General features: G+C 36.9%; 1 protein-coding gene across 1 annotated transcript; it reads left to right on the plus strand.

Moving 5' to 3' along the window:
• Positions 1-4,653: 4,653 nt before the first annotated feature.
• Positions 4,654-5,592, plus strand: LOC308657612 (olfactory receptor 6C2-like; the record flags this gene model as incomplete). The annotated part of the gene is made up of 1 exon (XM_081309447.1): positions 4,654-5,592. One exon carries the CDS (start codon positions 4,654-4,656, stop codon positions 5,590-5,592), a length of 939 nt encoding a protein of 312 aa, XP_081165573.1.
• Between the last annotated feature and the right edge of the window lie 13,309 nt (positions 5,593-18,901).

The following is an 18,901-nucleotide window of genomic DNA, read 5'->3' on the forward strand; positions in this document are numbered from 1 at the left end:
TTCACAGGTAAATTGATGGTTCTATAGCAGCAATAGCAATTAAAATGTGAAGTCTCTCATCAGCCAAGATCTTAGCCATGCAGTTACATCAGCTCTCAGGGAGGCCGGTAATATTTTATCTTGGCACTTTGTCACCCTAAATAACACCAACATTCAGTAACTATGGATAAAAAGAAGCAGAACAAGAAGAGAAATGACCAGTGTTAGCTACAGCTCATCAGTTATTTCTCAAAATTTTGCTCAAAAGACAGTAGAATGAATTGGGCATAACTTTCCTCTGTTCATATATGAATATACAATCAGTGTAACTCCACATCATGTACAACCACAAGAACAGGAAGTTATACTCCACGTGTGTATGATATGTCAAAATACTTTCTAATGTCACGAATATCTAAAAGAACATATTAAAAAAAACTTTACTCAATAAAGACACATGTCCTTTATCTACAACCTATCCCCTTTGTCAGGGATGACAGACCCTGTCTCACAGTGCCTCTACTGAATCTGAGAAAACTCAGTGGAACAGTGCTGAGAGGAACAGGCAAGACACCTGCTGCAGTGAACACCTCCATCATGTGACAAAAGAATCAACAGGAACAGCAGGAGCTAGAGTGCAGAAATGATGGTAGAAACAGTCAAAGCCTTAGTCACTTCCATAACGTAGTGAGAAGTCAAAGTAAAAAAATATAGAAAGAAAAACATATCCTGGGAACAAGGACTTTTCATTCAGTGCTTAGATGCAAAACTCTCTGTTCCTTTAAACTTCACAGGTAGGTCCACTGCTTATTTGAAAAGCTACAAGTAGGAAGGGGGCTTTGACAATGTGGGCCAGGCAGACTAGGATAAAATCACATCTGAAATGCCCTGAGCCTCTTAATTATTGGAGGAAGGAGCTCATGTTATGTTCCACAGAAGCAAATATTGGAGTGTAAGATAAACTTTTGTTCAAAACTTGCACCACCTCTGGAAGCACACTGACTGGCAGTCTTCTGATCCTGTGTTCCTATCTACAAAACAGGACTTCTTAAATTTTCTTTGAGTATAGTATTTTATTTTACACAGGATTTAGGTCACAAATACATAACGTATACTATGTATGAAGTACCAGGCAGGATCTAATCCTGTGGAAATAAGGAGATTCAACAAAGTAATAAAAACTGAATTCAAACATACTAAACTCTCCAGGTCTCTGAGGACACTGTCCCTATTGCTACACAAATTTTTACATTGTTCATTAGACTGCCACCAATTTGTGAATAACTTCTCAAATTGAGTCACCAAGGACTGAGTTGTTTGCTCTGTTGTTCCCTGTGCACTGGTAGAAATATAAAACAAAGGTTGCTATTACAGAAATTTCAGGGAAGCCTGCCTCCCTGACCAAGACCACATGAGCTCTCCAACAGACTAGAATTTCCCTTTTTACTCTACACCACTATTTTTTTTCCCTTGAACAAACAGAATCAAAGGGAAATCTGGTATAAGATGCCATTTTAGATGTGTGGAATAAAGAGAGGATAGAGACTGGTCTCATGATAGCAGGAGTGATGAAAATCTAGACAGGAACTGTCAATTGACACACTTGCCTGAGGGTGAGTGTGCGTGTGCATGAACACATATACATGTGCTCCTGTGGAGGCTGAGGGTGGGAATGGGACAGGTGAAAATGAGTGGGCACAGAATACACACAAAGCTCCTCGACAGCTAATGCTCCTACACTGTCATTCTGTCAAAGCCCTCTAATGAAGACGGGTCCAAAAAGTAAGTATATAATTAGTATGGAATTTTTGTGACATATATTCCATATTCTGAAAATCAGGCAGAGGGTGAAAAATCAGTTTAAATCTTATATTTGGTTCATTGAAGGGGGTTGACAATTCATTCTATAAAAGTGTCATTCTGAAGAAAAATGAAATTAGAATTTTCCTCTGATGGCCAGTTTCTCCTTTATCCTGGCCATGAGTATCAGTTGAGAAGACTGTTTTAACTCTCTAGTAACATAGAAGGCTACAAAAAGACACCTCTCCTCAGAAGTATCTGCTAGTGTCATGGATATCAAACAATATCCATATTAGATATGTTCTTAGAAGAAACATGCCCTTTTTATCCATCAGGTATTTAAGTCCTTTTACCACAGATTTGTCAGATGCAGAATTCAAACTCTTCTTGGACCTAAACTGTTCAATCTGTGAGAAGTCTTGTTCCCAAATGAAGACTAAATGAGGTTCATTTCAAACATAATAAACAATTGTCTAAAATATATTTTAAAATGCACTAGACTGTAAATTTAAAAAAATAAAATCCAATCACCAAAGTGACTAAGAATACATGGGAGAGAACAGAGGAAGGGGAACTGGGGTAATTCAGTGTGAATTAAAAAACCTGGTCTATCACCTTGTATTTGCAGGGGCCCTGATGGTACAATACCATCTCTCAGATGAATTATTTCTCCCATGCAGTTTTCCTTGTTCTAAAATCATACCTGTGTACCCTGAGCCATGTGTCCTGCTTTTGGTGACACCTGGGACTGCCAAATTTTGTACAGAGCCTGTTGTATCTGATTTGATATATGTACTAGTATAACTAAGAATAATTGTCAAAGAAGAAGCATGAAATAGTTACTGTTTCAAACACAAAATTACATTTCTGCTGTTACCTTGTGTTCCCAAGTCAATGAAAATGTGTTAATATGAAACAGTATCTTATACTGGTGACCTCAAATCTTCTTTAGGGAGCAACTTTTTCATAGGTGAACCTATAGGTGGGTATCTGATATAATGCTCTATACATCATAAGTAATTACTGAATGTTTATTTGAATGAAAGAATTTTGATTGTTTTCTTGTACAGTAATAAATAAGAGAAAAGAACCTTGTGTTTGATTCTCAAATGGACCATAAATATTGGGTGCAAATGAGACAGTTGTTTAAACGATTAAAAACTAAGTTTCTTCCTATTTTATACAAAAGTTTGTAGGATTTTTTTATATAAATTGTGAGCTGTATCTAAAATTGAAAATTTAACAATCCCCCTTCTAACAGACATATTTTATAATGTCATATTTTATAATAACATTTTATAATTTTTAAGTTATTAAATACATACACACTGCTGATAATGAATTTATAATATTTTCTTTTACAAGTTGCATATCTGAAAACAGCTGCTTAAAATACGGAACTGAAATGAAGGTTAAGTTTGGATACAAATTGAAGCAGAATTCCCTGAGCCCATATCTAATCTGGTTCCTGAAAATACATCAATTAGTATACAAGGAGGCTTGAAACTTCTGGGAAGTGCTGAAATAAAGTGACAGACATAAAGGCCAAAGAGAAAGGTAGGGAACTTTTATTATTTGTTTACAAAAATGACTTTGTTAGAGTCCATCTGTTCCTAGATGTTGCCTGATCTAGTTACATTACCAAAAACCCAGAGAACATAAACAAGATTAGGAAGACAGTTGGTAAATTAGCAGGGAAAATGATTGGAATGAAACAGCAGGAATCATTCAAAAAAGAGGTCACAGACAGACTCAGGTGACTGAGTGGCACTAAGAAGACTGGGTGGACCAGGCTGCAAAGAAAGCAACACCACACATCTCTCCTCCTGGGCTCTGTCCTTGACCAACACCACAGCAGGACTCAATCAGTTTCATGCTCAGGTTCCAGAAAAGGGTTCTTTATACCACTTCGAAGGTTCAGGAAACACAATGCCCAAGAGTCTCAAAACTGGCTAGAAATTCTTTTCACTATAGAAGAGAGATCAGTGGAGTAGAGTAAAGGGATCAAGGAAGAGGAAGGGGAAAGAAGGGAAGAATGAATATACACACTTTCCTATGTACATCTATGAATATGCCCCAACCAATCGCACCTTCATGTATATCCAGAAGGCATAAATATAAAAATTATAAATAAATAGAAGGGAAAGGGGAAGTAGTGAGGACTTAATAGAAAATTACATTCCATGCTTATATAATTATACTAAAATGAAGCCCAATATAATGTTTCACTAATACTGTGTATAATAAAATGAACCCATAAAAAGAAATAATTTTCATTCATAAAGTATAAGAACAAAAAAGCTAAGGTGCACTTTTATGTTCTAAATTTTTCACCTCATTCAGAGACAAATGAACAAAAAGAAAAAAATAACTCTAAAATGAATGTGCTGCTGTTAAAATTCATTACAACAACTTTAAATGATCAACATAAAATCTTAATTAACAGATCCTCCTTGATTTTAAAAATATAACATTACAGTATGTCAGCGGAAGGTAAAGAAAGGTGAAGATGGGAGAAGAGAAGTCCAAAATTGTCATAGTTCTTCCAGAATAAGAACACATAGAGTATCACCTGCAGGCAATATTGTTAATAAACTGCATTCTTCACATATAATTTATGTTTTGTTTGGTTTTTATTTGACATTATTACTGATGCAGTACAAGCACAAGTTCTATATTCAAAATTTTCTGTAGAAACCTTCTTGTAAGATGTCAATGTTATGAGTGTGTTCAATATGGTAATTGATCATCAGGTAAAGAAATATTAAGTGCACTGAGCTGTCTGGCTGGGATGTCTCCAGTCAGGCTCCAATGCTGGCATCTTTTGACACCTCTCTTCAGGTCCACTCGCTTGTGACTTGGCACAAGGAAGGGATGAGAAATCATACAGCAATAACAACATTCATCCTGCTGGGATTGACGGATGATCCAAAACTACAAGTTCTAATTTTCATATTTTTGTTTCTCACTTACATGTTGAGTGTGGCTGGGAACCTCACCATTATCACACTCACACTTTTGGATTCTCATCTTAAAACTCCCATGTATTTTTTCCTCCAAAATTTCTCTTTCCTGGAAGTCTCATTCACCACTGTTTGTATTCCCAGATTCCTGTACACCATGACAACTGGTGACAACACTGTTACCTACAATGCTTGTGCCACCCAATTATTTTTTATTGTCCTGTTTGCAGCAACAGAATTTTTTCTCCTGGCTGCCATGTCCTATGACCGCTATGTGGCCATCTGTAAGCCCCTGCACTACACAACCATCATGAGCAACAGAGTCTGTGCTATACTTGTCCTCAGCTGTTGGTTTGCTGGCCTGCTGATCATCCTCCCACCCCTTGGCTTAGGTCTCCAGTTGGAATTCTGTGACTCATATGAGATTGATCACTTTGGCTGTGATGCATCTCCCCTTCTACAGATAACCTGCTCAGACACAGTGTTTTTAGAGAAAATAGTCTTGACTTCTGCCATACTGACACTAAGTATTACCTTGGTGTGTGTCTCTCTCTCCTACACATACATCATCAAGACCATTCTAAAATTTCCTTCTGCCCAACAAAGGAAAAAGGCCTTTTCCACTTGCTCCTCCCACATGATTGTGGTTTCCATCACCTATGGCAGCTGCATCTTCATCTATGTCAAGCCTTCAGCAAAGGAAGGAGTGGCCATTAACAAGGTGGTGTCCATCCTCACTACTTCAGTTGCCCCTTTGCTTAACCCTTTCATCTATACACTTCGAAACAAACAAGTAAAAGCAGCTTTCAAAGACACAGTAAAACGGATTGTATATCTCTCAAAGAACTGAGAGCATATTGATGTTTGCTGAGGCTTACTTACATTTAAATCTGAATAACTGTGATCACTGTTCATGAAAATGACAAACATGGCTTCTTCCAATTTGGTAGACTCATTAAGCTAATGTTCTCCCTGGAACATTTTTCTCTTATAATATAAAAACCAAAATCAAACAATTTATTTTGCCTTCTTTTAAGTTTCCTTTATTCAGAATGGTTTCTTCAATAATTGCATGCCCCAGAGATTAGTCAAAGACCCAATGTCATTAAAAGGAAATTCAAAGCAGAAGTTGCATCTCTGGCCATATGCCCTTCATATAATGTGGAATGGAAATATCCCGAGACCACTTCTCACTTCTGTGAGACATAAACTCACAAAGAACAAGCTCTGAATTTAGAAGCATGATGACTAAATTTTGGTTGGGTAAGTTCTCTAACTATTCAGATTTTAGCACCTCCCAATTCAAGAATGTTAGAGTTTAGGAATATTGATCGACTTTTCAAAACAAGTTCATTATTTGGAAAGGATATTCTAAGATGTCAAAGATAAAATTAGAGTATGAAAAACATGGATGGATCTATAGAAGAGGGACAGAGAAGGAAAAACAAATATTAGTCATGCACATAATTAGAATTCTATTGACTGATAAACTCTCTTTTTGTTGTTTTGTGCTTTATAATTATGAAAATAAACTTTTGTGCTTTTATAGTACATATGGAACTATTGTCCTTGTTTATCAAACATCAAATTATTCAACTACACTTCATATTTTGATCAGACATATAAATTGTTCATATTATGGCCATAGTATGGGTATAATCTTACTTTATACTTCAAAAATATTGAAAAATAAAATCAGACTATTGCCAAAGGGCATTCTTATTTTTGCCTTTCTAAGACACCAACAAAACACAACCATATGTCCTCTAGTTTCTCTTCTGATCATTAATTTAAGCATATACATATATATATATATATATATATATATATATATATATATATATATAGAGAGAGAGAGAGAGAGAGAGAGAGAGAGAGAGTGAGAGAGAGAGATAATAACTTCACCCACATTGTGAGTTTTTAGCAAGCAGGATCTTTGTGCAGAATAATGGGCCCCTCCTGGAGCTGGCCTGCGCAGACACAAGCCTCTTGGAAAGATAGATATGCTTGTGGCTGTGGTGACTCTAGTGATTACTTTGGTTCTGGTGACATTTTCTTACACATACATCATGAGGACCATTCTGAGAATCCTCTCTGCCCAGCAAAGGACAAAGGCCTTTTCCACTTGCTCTTCCCACATGATTGTCATCTCCCTGTCTTATGGCAGCTGCATGTTTATGTACATTAATCCCCCTATAAAAGAAGGAGGTGCTTTCAACAAAGGAATAGCTGTGCTCATTACTTCAGTCACCCCCATGTTGAATCCCTTCATTTATACACTAAGAAGTCAACAAGTAAAGCAAGTCTTCAAAGACACTGTCAGAAAGATTGTGAAGTTTTCAGAAAAAAAAACAGAACACCCTTCAATGAAAAATGTATTTGCACTTTATAGATATGTATTGAGAGTTTACTAAATTTCAAGGGTTGAACTGGCTCTTGGAGATAAAAATACAGAAATCATATGTTCTAATATGCAAGGAATCTGCAAATCTAGAATAGAGTTAAGGTATATAGTCTCAAACTTTTTGGATAAATTTACAAAAACGAAATGAAATTACATAGTAAGAGACAGTTTAATGATCCAGCAAAGAACAGAAAGACTTAGCTCTTCTTTACAAAATTGACTTCAAATTTAAGAAGCAAAATATTGCTTGTTAAGGAGAAGTGGTGAAGAATCTGGGGTGATGAAGAAGGCCAGATCATAAAGTGTGTAATTGCAAACTGTGGGGTTAGTTGAGTGTCATGAGTCAGAGGAGTGTTAAGAAATGCCTTATAAGCCTGGTGCAGTGGCACATACCTGTAATCCCAGCGGCTCAGGAGGCTGAGACAGGACTGCGAGTTCAAAGCCAGCCTCAGCAAAAGCCAGACACTAAGCAATTCAATGAGACCCTGTCTCTAATAAAATATAAAATAGGGCTGGGGAATGTGGCTCAGTGGTTGAGTGCCCCTGAGTTCAATCCCCAGTAACCACCGCCTCCCCCCCCAAAAAAAAAGAAAAAAAAAGAAACTCCCTGTGGCCATCAGCACTGTGAGGCACTGACCTTGTTCCTCAGTCCCAGAGACTGTGCTTCCATTAAAGTGTAATTTCATTTCTCTCCTTTATCATTTAGATTTCAGTTATACCCATTTCAATCCCAATCCTTTTGTAATAGGAAAATGAAAGGAAAGAGTATACATTTAGTTGACTTCATTCAAATAATAAAAAAAAAACTCTCTAGATTTTGTCACCTCACATACCCACTTTCTAGAGGTTAGGGTTAAAAGAGGCTCCTAGAGGAAGGTTGGAGGCCTCTCTGTTTGTGCCTCTCCTTGACAGAATCTATTGTTTAATTTCTTAGATGACATATTTTTAAGTTAATAGTAAGAGATTTTCTCTCTCTTTGATAGTTTCTGGTGATGTTTTTATTTATATCCATTCATTGTAAACATTAATGGGGTTCAGTGTCATATTTCAACTTCATGCAAACACTATATACGGATCAATTCCTTTATCCTATTATGGTTTATTTTCATCCTTTTGTTCATATTGATTAGATATTAGAAAACACAAATTTTGTGGTCTGCTCTATTCCATTAACTTCTTCAAATATACTGCTTTTGTTGCTAACCTAAGCCACCCCAGATATCTATTCTGTGAAGTGAAAATAATATAAGGTATGGATTTAGTTTTATATCTAGAATATTCCAAATTATGAACCTTAGAAAATAGCTGGAATAAACTACCATAACAAAAAAAAAAACTCAGCAAATGGATTCAGGGTAACAACTTAAATTTTAACAGGTACTGGTAGGACCTTGATTTCAATGAAAGGACATTTGTTTTTCATCTGAGCATGTCTATGTAGTTTAATGATATCCAAACATGTTGTGGGATGTTGTTTACTGTTTTGAGGACAAATGCAACATAACCCAGTATATTTATATACTTTATTGATATACTTTATTGATATATGCTAACATGAGCATGGTGCTTCTCAAGCATTTAAGGTAAAAGCTGGATTGTACTGATCATGAATACAAATTGTCAGACCCACAGAAAGTATTGGAGTATGTATAGTATTTCTGAATAAAAGGTCTTGTATGGAAAGCCTCTGCCATTTTGAATATCTAGTATTTAATTTGATTTTCAATTTATTCCAGATTCATTGAGGTACCATTTAACTGATACAGAATATCCTTAAACAGTCACACCTACATTATTAATTTCCTCCACATCCAAATTTCTCTCAAAATCTTTGTGGTAAAGTAGAAGCAATGCCACACAGTGATTTCAAAAATAGGCTTTAGTTCAAGTCTCAGACTCTCAATGATCTATCAGAATTACCTAGGGTCATTTTCTTGAACTTAATGAAGCTTATCTTTCTTAACTAAAATATGGATATTAACAGTGTCTGTTTTATAGGGTACTGGGAAGAATAGATATTAAATTGATTTCTTTAATATAATAAGTCTATAAAATGTTGGCCATTCTACTTGAAATCTTTCTGCAACAAGAGGTATATATTCTACTCCTCCTGTGTCTAATTCCATGCTTAGATCGGAGATCAGTGAAATTCTTGCCTATGTTCCAGATAAAGACATCAGAATAGTCAGCAATGAATCGTCAGAATTTGGTTAACATTAGCCTCATGTACACTGAATATCTGTGGGAGAGAGGAAATGTATGAATATGCTGGGAGAGAGTGGTAAGCACACCATGTAAGTCAATGCTTAAAATCACAAGACAGGACATCACTATTTTCATAAAAATGTTTAAGGTCTAATAGTTAGTATATACATTCATTTTAACTCATTTCTATAACTGGAGAGAGTAAGGAGTCTGCTTTCAGTCTTCTGCATGTTGATATCCAATTCTCCCAGAACCATTTAGGGAAAAACTCTCTTATTTTGTCAAAAATCAGTTGGTTTAGATGTATATATTTCTGTATTCTTCTAGGCTATTTTGCTCCACTGGTCTATGTCCCTGATTCTATGCCAACACTATGCCATTTTGATTACTACACTTTTACAATGTGTTTTCAACTTAGGTAGTAATAGGATGACTCCTGCTTCATTATTTTTTGAATGGTTATTTGGGGTTCATTGATTTGGCTATTTGGGGTTTTCTGTGGATCCATACAAATTTCAGAATTATGCTTTCAGGTTTGGTGGAAAAAGATGTGGGCAATTTCATAAAGATTTCATTAAACATGTAGATGGTGTGGGATATTATAGACATGTTAACAATATTGATTCTTCTAACCCAAAAACATAGGATATATTTCCATTTTTGTATGTGTGTCCTCTTCAATTTCTTTCATCTAAATTTTTCTTTAAAGAGAGAGTGAGAGAGGGGAGAGAGAGAGAGAGAGAGAGAGAGAATTTTTAATATTTATTTTTTAGTTCTCGGCGGACACAACATCTTTGTTGGTATGTGGTGCTGAGGATCGAACCTGGGTCGCACGCACGCCAGGCGAGCGCGATACTGCTTGAGCCACATCCCCAGCCCCCATCTAAATTTTATAGTTTTTATTGTATAGAGAGATCTTGCACCTCTTTGCTTAAATTTATTTATAAGCATCGATTTTTTAACTATTATAAATAAAATTTCTTTCTCAATTTCTGTTTCAAGTAATTTCCTATTGGTGTATTCAAATGCTATTTATTCTGTATGTTCATTTGTGTTCAACTTGAATGAATTTGTTAGTTCTAGTTAGTTTTGGGGGGAGTTTCGAGGTCTTTCTTTATATATAAGATCATGTCATCTTTAAAAGTGACAGTCTGACATCATCAGGGTGTGTGCCTCACTGCACTACACCAGAGGCAGAACCCAGTCCATGTAGTACTCCCCCCAAACCAGGCTGCTCCATTTGAGACCCAATCCAACTGTGTTCTTCCCCCAGTACAGTGAATGAGTTGCTCTGCTGAACTGCTGCTATGCCCCCACCCACTGTGCTTCCCATGGAGATTAAAAGGTACAGGTTGCACAGAGTATGATGCATTACCTAGGTGCATTAGAGTGACCCCAACCCACACACAGGCCCTAGAGACTGGCAGGGGCATGACACATACCACAGGCAACTTTACCAAGCTGCCAACTGAGCTGCATTTCACCTGTCTGGTGCAAGTAGAACAACTCCAACCTTGGGCAACCTGTGGATACTGACAGGTGACCTCCTGCTGTTTTGTTTGCACACAATAGATGATTAATAGAAAAGTGAGAAATAGTTGAGAGAAAGATGACAGATCAATGATAGATACATAATAGATAGAACCAAATAATATTTTCCCCAAAGATGGTATCAAATTAAAAAGCTTCTGCACAGCAAAAGAAAGAATTAGGAATGTGAAGACAGAACCTACAGAATCAAAGAAAATCTTTGCTCACTACTCTGTGACAGAGGATTAATATCTAGAATAAATAAAAAACTAAAAAATACTTAACACCAAAAAATCAAATAACCTAATTAATAAATGAGCAAATGAATTAAACTCTTCTCAAGATAAAAAAGAGAAATGGTCAACAAATAGATGAAAAATGTTCAACATCATTAACAATTAGGAAATGTAAGTCAAACTACACTGAAGGCCGGGCACAGAGGCTCACACCTGTAATCCCAGAAGCCCAGCATAGAAAGCTAAAGCAGAAGGATTGTGAGTTCAAAGCCAGCCTCAGCAAGGGTGAGGTACTAAGCAACTCAATGAGATCATGTCTCTAAATAAAATACAAAACAGTGCTGGTGGTGTGGCTCAGCGGTTGAGTGTCCCTGAGTTCAATCCCTGGTACCAAAAAAAAAAAAAAAAAAAACCTACACTGAGATTTTATCTCACACCATTCATTCAGAATGGTAAACATCAAGCATACAAATAATAATAAATTCTGGAGAAGATGAGGAGAAAAAAGAACACTTTTACACTGTTGGTGGGATTTGAAATTAGTACAACTACTATGGAAATCTGTATACAGTTTTTTCAAAAAACTAGGAATGGAACTACTGTAAGACCCAACTGTACCAGACCCTGATATTTATTCTGAAGAATTAAAGTCATCATTCTATAGTGATCCATGCATACCATGGTTATAGCAGCAAAATTCACAATAGCCAAACTAGGGAACCAGTCTAGATATTCATCAATAAAAGGATGGATAAAGAAATTATTAGAAGATCCAACATGGCACGGGCGTGGAGACATCAACTCTCTGACCTCTTCAGCTTCGCGGGCATAGGGAGTCGTAAACCATCTAAATGCTGTTTGCTCAGAATCACTAGGCAATGCTGAGCTGATGTGGATCTGGGGCGAACATTCTGGGCCTCTCAGAACACACACCCAGCCTGGATCAGCTGAATTGAAGCTCCCGTTTGCCTGCATCTCGCAGACAAACTGCTGTGACTCAGCATTAAACGATCCCACTGAAACAACTGGTCGGCCCTTCTGAACCTGCGGAGGTTAATACCAACTGGGCCTTCATAGGCAGTGGCCACAGGATTGAGACGGGGCTTGGGAGAGCCAGTCAGGACCCACCGTTGCATTGGTCACCCAGTAAAGGGAACCAATTGTCGCAATTTGCATGGGATAACACCATGGCAGAGAACTGACGTCACCAGAATGCAGCGGAGGAGATAACTTCATTGAAACCAGTGGCGACAGGTGTGTAACCCCCTAGCCCTCCCTCTCCACACAGCAGAGAAACCAGGGCCCCTCCCAGCTCTCCTGTAAGGGCCCCACCCAGCTCTCCCGTGAGCGGGATAGTCAGACCCAGGGAATCAGGAGTGGCGCAGAACCCCGGCTACCGCTCCCACCAGTACTGACAACTGAGGTCTCTTGCACCAGCTACCGGGGGCGTGGCTACCTGAGGGCAAGCAAAATTCACTGAGGGTTCTCAGCCCCAAGCTCCACTAACTTAGGGTCTGAGGGAATGGCAAACAGGGAGAATGTGCCCAGTCATCCATGAAAACAGGGCTCCCGGGAGCATCAGACCTGGCGTGTAGCTAGTATTGTGGTGAGCGTCACTGGTGAGCAGGGCCTGGCCTGAGGAAAAGTGGGGAAGTGACTAGACACAAGAGAAGGCCGTAAACACTCAAGATTGGAGACCCGCCCAGTCGGGGAGGAGGAGCTGCTAAACAATGATTGGTTCCCGCATATTGACAGAAGAAGCTTGGCCCGGTGGGCACAGATCCACCTACTGGAAGAGAAGTTAATCAAACTCTAAGAGTGCATTTATTAATTTTTTTTATTATTTGGGTTTTTTTCATTTTCATTATTTTTATTTTAAAAATTTTTTTTAAATTTTTTTAATTATCTTTTTAATTTTAATTTTTTTATTATTTTTTTCAATGTTTTTTCTTTTTTTCTTTTCTATTTTTTTTCTTGTGTCCTTTCATTTCTTTTCAATTTTCTTATTCCCCCTTCCTTGTATTCTACCTGCTTACTCTCATTCTCTTTAGTGACTTCTTCCCTTCCCTACTAATACCTTTCCTCCCAAGCATCAAATAAATTTATAAGAGTAAACACTAACACAGCAGTCAAACAGAACAAGAAGTAACATGAGCAGCATGAAAAAGCAAGGAAGAAAAGGAGTACAAACAATGCAGGACAGCCTAAATATTCAGGAGGACTTAGAGGAATCAGAAAAATAGTCAAATAAAGAACTCAAGGAATACCTTAGACAGATGAAATGGAACCTGAAAGAGGATATGAGACAGCAAATTCAAGCAGCGAAAGAACACATTGAGAATGAATTACAGAAACAGATAAAAGAAGAAGTTAAGCATCTTTATCAGGAGATAGAGATTATAAAAAATAATCAAACAATAATTCTAGAAATTAAGGAAATGATAAACCAAATTAAAAACTCAAATGAGAGTATCACTAACAGAGTGGAGCAAGTAGAAACCAGAACGTCAGATAATGAAGAAAAATATATCATCTTGAAAAGAGTGTAGCCAACTCAGAAAGGCTGGTAAAAAATCACGAAAAAAACATCCAAGAGATATGGGATAACATTAAAAAAAAACAAACTTAAGAGTCATCGGGATAGAGGAAGGTATAGAGGTTCAAACCAAGGGAATGAGCCACCTGCTGAATGAAATAATTATAGAAAACTTTCCAGAAATAAAAAAGGAAATGGATATACAAATTGTCAATGCATACAGGACACCGAGCATACAAAATCACTGTAGACCAACGCCAAGACACATTGTTATGAAGATATCCAACATACAGAACAAAGAGAAAATATTAAAAGTTACAAGAGAAAGGAGGCAGATTACATTCAGAGGTAAATCAATAAGGCTAACAACGGATTTTTTATCACAGACGCTGAAAGAGAGAAGATCCTGGAACAACGTATTTCAAACACTGAAAGACAATGGATGCCAACAAAGAATTTTGTATCCAGCAAAATTAAGCTTCAGGTATGACAATGAAATAAAAATCTTTCATGATAAACAAAAGTTAAAAGAATTTGCAGCCAGAAAACCAGCATTGCAAAGCATCTTGAGCAAAACACTACACGAGGAAGAAATGAAAAACAATAACCAAAACCAACAGTGGGAAGTGCCTCAGTAAAGACAGAGGGCAGGGGGAAAGCTAACCATGGAGAAACAAACTAAATTTAAAAAAAAGATAAATAATCAAACATGGCTGGAATTACAAATCATATATCAATAGTAACTCTAAATGTTAATGGCTTAAACTCTCCAATAAAGCGATATAGGCTGGTAACATGGGTTAAAAAAAAAATCCAACAATATGCTGCCTCCAGGAGGAAATTGGAAAAGACATACACAGGCTGAAGGTGACTTATACAATGAACACTACAGAACCCTAAAAACAGAAATGGAAGAAGATCTTAAAATATGGAAAAATATACCCTGTTCATGGATAGGCAGAACTAACATCATCAAAATGGTGATATTACCAAAAGTTCTCTATAGGTTTAATGCAATGCCAATCAAACTCCCAATGGCATTACTTGTAGAAATAGATAAAGCAATCATGAAATTCATATGGAAAAATAAAAGACCCAGAATAGCAAAAGCAACACTAAGCAGGAAGTGCGAATCAGGCGGTATAGCGATACCAGATTTCAAACTATATTACAGAGCAATAGTAACAAAAACAGCATGGTACTGGTACCAAAACAGGCAGGTGGACCAATGGTACAGAATAGAGGACACAGAGACTAATCCACAAAGCTACAACTATCTTATATTAGATAAAGGGGCTAAAAACATGCAATGGAGGAAGGATAGCATCTTCAACAAATAGTGCTGGGAAAACTGGAAATCCATATGCAACAAAATGAAACTAAATCCCTTTCTCTCGCCATGCACAAAAGTTAACTCAAAATGGATCAAGGAGCTTGATATCAAATCAGAGACTCTGTGTCTGATAGAAGAAAAAGTTGGCTCCGATCTACATATTGTGGGGTCAGGCTCCAAATTCCTTAATAGGACACCCATAGCCCAAGAGTTAATAACAAGAATCAACAAATGGGACTTACTTAAACTAAAAAGTTTTTATCAGCAAGAGAAACAATAAGAGAGGTAAATAGGGAGCCTACATCCTGGGAACAAATTTTTACTCCTCACACTTCAGATAGAGCCCTAATATCCAGAGTATACAAAGAACTAAAAAATTAGACAATAAGATAACAAATAACCCAATCAACAAATAGGCCAAGAACCTGAACAGACACTTCTCAGAGAAGGACATACAATAAATCAGCAACTACGTGAAAAAATGCTCACCATCTCTAGCAGTCAGAGAAATGCAAATCAAAACCACCCTAAAATACCATCTCACTCCAGTAAGATTGGCAGCCATTAGGAAGTCAAACAACAACAAGTGCTAGCAAGGATGTGGGGAAAAGGGTACTCTTGTACATTGCTGGTGGGACTGCAAATTGATTCGGCCAATTTGGAAAGCAGTATGGAGATTCCTGGGAAAGATGGGAATGGAACCACCATTTGACCCAGCTATTGCCCTTCTCGGACTATTCCCTGAAGACCTTAAAAGAACATACTACAGGAATACTGCCACATCGATGTTCATAGCAGCACAATTCACAATAGCTACACTGTGGAACCAACCCAGATGCCCTTCAATAGATGAATGGATAAAAAAAATGTGGCATTTATACACATTGGAGTATTATGCAGCACTAAAAAATGACAAAATCATGGAATTTGCAGGGAAATGAATGGCATTAGAGCAGATTATGCTAAGTGAAGCTAGCCAATCCCTAAAAAACAAATGCCAAATGTCTTCTTTGATATAATGAGAGCAACTAAGAACAGAGCAGGGAGGAAGAGCAGGAGGAAAAGATTAACATTAAACAGAGACATGAGGTGGGAGGGAAAGGGAGAGAAAAGGGAAATCGCATGGAAATGGAAGGAGACCCTCATTGTTATACAAAATTACATATAAGAGGTTGTGAGGGGAATGGGAAAAAACAAGGAGAGAAATGAATTACAGTATATGGGGTAGAGAGAGAAGATGGGAGGGGAAGGGAGGGAGGATAGTACAGGATAGGAAAGGTAGCAGAATACAGCAATTACTAATAGGGCATTATGTAAAAATGTGGATGTGTAATGATGTGATTCTGCAATCTGTATTTGGGGTAAAAATGGGAGTTCATAACCCACTTGAATCTAATGTATGAAATATGATATGTCAAGAGCTTTGTAAGGTTTTGAACAACCAATAAAAAAATAATTAGTATGAGCATAATTGACATTTTTCATGATTTTCTGAAATTAATAAGTTGTTAATTTTTGTTTCTCAAAAAAAAAAGAAATTATGATACTGATGTGCACATGCACACACACACACACACACACACACAGAGAGAGAGAGAGAGAGAGAGAGAGAGAGAGAGAGAGAGTTTTATCCCATCATAAAGAAAAATGAAATTATGTGGCTTGCAGGAAAATGGATAGAATTTGAGATCATTATGTTAAGTGAATTAGGCCAAACTCAGAAGATCAAAGATTACATGTTTGCCCTCATATTTGGGAGTTACAAAGTTAAAAGGAAAAGAAACAGGGTAAGGGATTTCACAAAAATTTAAAGGAGATCATTAGAAGAAAGGGAGGAGTGAAAATTTGGGAAGGAACAGGGAAGTGGCTGGGGAGTGATATTTGCCACATTACATTGTTCTGTTGTGTGCAGGCAGGAGTCTGTAACCACACCATGTATGTAACAACATGGAGGGACATAACAGTGTGTTCAACTGTAATGCACCAGTGAAAAAATGTGGAAGGAGTGAAAAAAAGAATCCCCATAAAAAAAGTTGAACATCCTGGCATTTTGACAATATGTATGAATGCAGAGGACACTATTCTAAATTAATAAGTCAGACACTAAAAAAGATCATTGTTTAATCTCTTGTATGAGGAATGTACAATAGATTAAAAAAAACAGAAGAGAAGCAGAGAATAGAATAGGGGCTGTGGGTTGGAGAAGCAGGGAGATGTTTGGTCAATGAGTACAAAGTTTGCTAAGCAAGACAAGTAAGTTCTGGAGATCTAACGCACAACATTATGACTATACTTTGCAATGCCATGGCATACATTTTAAATGTGTTAAGAGAGTGAATTTTAAGTGTCGTCACCATGGAAAGACAAAAACTATGATTCGAGAGGAAGAAAACATACGCGGCAGCATTGGCAACTCTGCTGCCTAAAAGAAAGTAAATTTTAATATAAGACAGAAATTGAACAACAGTTTTTCAGACGAAATACATGAAATAGCACTATCCAAAAAGTTAGATGATAGCCTATAACAAATAATAACGCATTGCATTATCCACATTTTTTAAAATTTGGAGTGACCATATTCACAATGAACAATGTAAATTAGACCAAAGAATTTTAGTAGAGATAACAAGTTTGGGGATGATAAAAAGCTCTATTCTTTAAGAAACCATAATTACTCTAAGTGTTTGTGCAGAGGATAATGCTTCAAAATATAGAAAGCATTAACTGATTAAACTACAAGGAGAAAAAGACAAATACAATATTATAGTTAGAAAACATTGAATCACTTGAGTCAATGATTAATTGAACTAATATATAAATTCAGTAAGTATGTAGGCGACATAAGCAAAACCCTGTATAACTATGGCCTTTCTGACTTTATTACAGAACACTCCACCCAAAAAAGAGCGGAAATTTTCTAAGTTCACAGAAAATATTTACTAAGATAGACAGTATTCAGGGCGGGTCTAGATGAATTTCAAAGGATTCAAATTATACAAAACATAATATCTGGTCAAAGAGAATTTAGATAGAAATCATCCACAAGAGAAACTTAACTGAAAATACAATTAAAGCTGAATTCACACGGAAATTGTTGGTTCTATAGCAGTAATAGCAATTAAAATGTGGAAAGTCTATCATCAGCCATAATCTTAGCCATGCAGCTACATCAGCTCTCAGGGAGGCTGGGTAGTATTTTACCTGGGCACTTTGTCACCCTCAATAAAACTAGCATTCAGGAACTATGGATAAAAAGAAGCAGAACAAGGAGGGAAATGACCAGTGTTAGCTAAAGCTCATCAGCTATTCCTCAAAACTTTGCTCAAAATACAGGAGAATGAATTGTGCATAACTATCCTCTGTTCATATATGAATATATGACCAGTGGAACTCCACATCATGTACAACCACAAGAAGAGGAAGTTATACTCCACGTATGTACAAGATGTCAAAATATATTCTAATGTCAGGAATATCTAAAAGAACATATTTAAAAAAAAACTTTACTCAACAAAGACACATGTCCTTTATCTACAACCTATCCCCTTTATCAGGGATGAAAGACACTGTCTCACAGTGAATGGGTGAATGAATGTGAGAAAACTCAGTGGAACAGTGCTGAGAGGAACAGGCAAGACACCTGCTGCAGTGAACATCTCCATCATGTGACAAAGAATCAACAGGAACAGCAGGAGCTGGAGTCCATAAATGATGACAGAAACATCAAAGAAAAAGCCTTAGTAACTTCCATAAAGTAGTGAGAAGTCAAAGTAAAAAAATATAGAAAGAAAAACATATCCTAGGAACAAGGACTTTTCATTCAGTGCTTAGATGCAAAACTCTCTGTTGCTTTAAACATCACAGGTAAGTCCACCGCTTATCTGAAAAGATACAAGTAGGAAATGGGGGGTTGAC

This window comes from Spermophilus citellus (genome assembly GCF_964194105.1).
Source record: "Spermophilus citellus genome assembly, chromosome: 10".
Classification (NCBI taxonomy): Eukaryota; Metazoa; Chordata; class Mammalia; order Rodentia; family Sciuridae; genus Spermophilus; species Spermophilus citellus.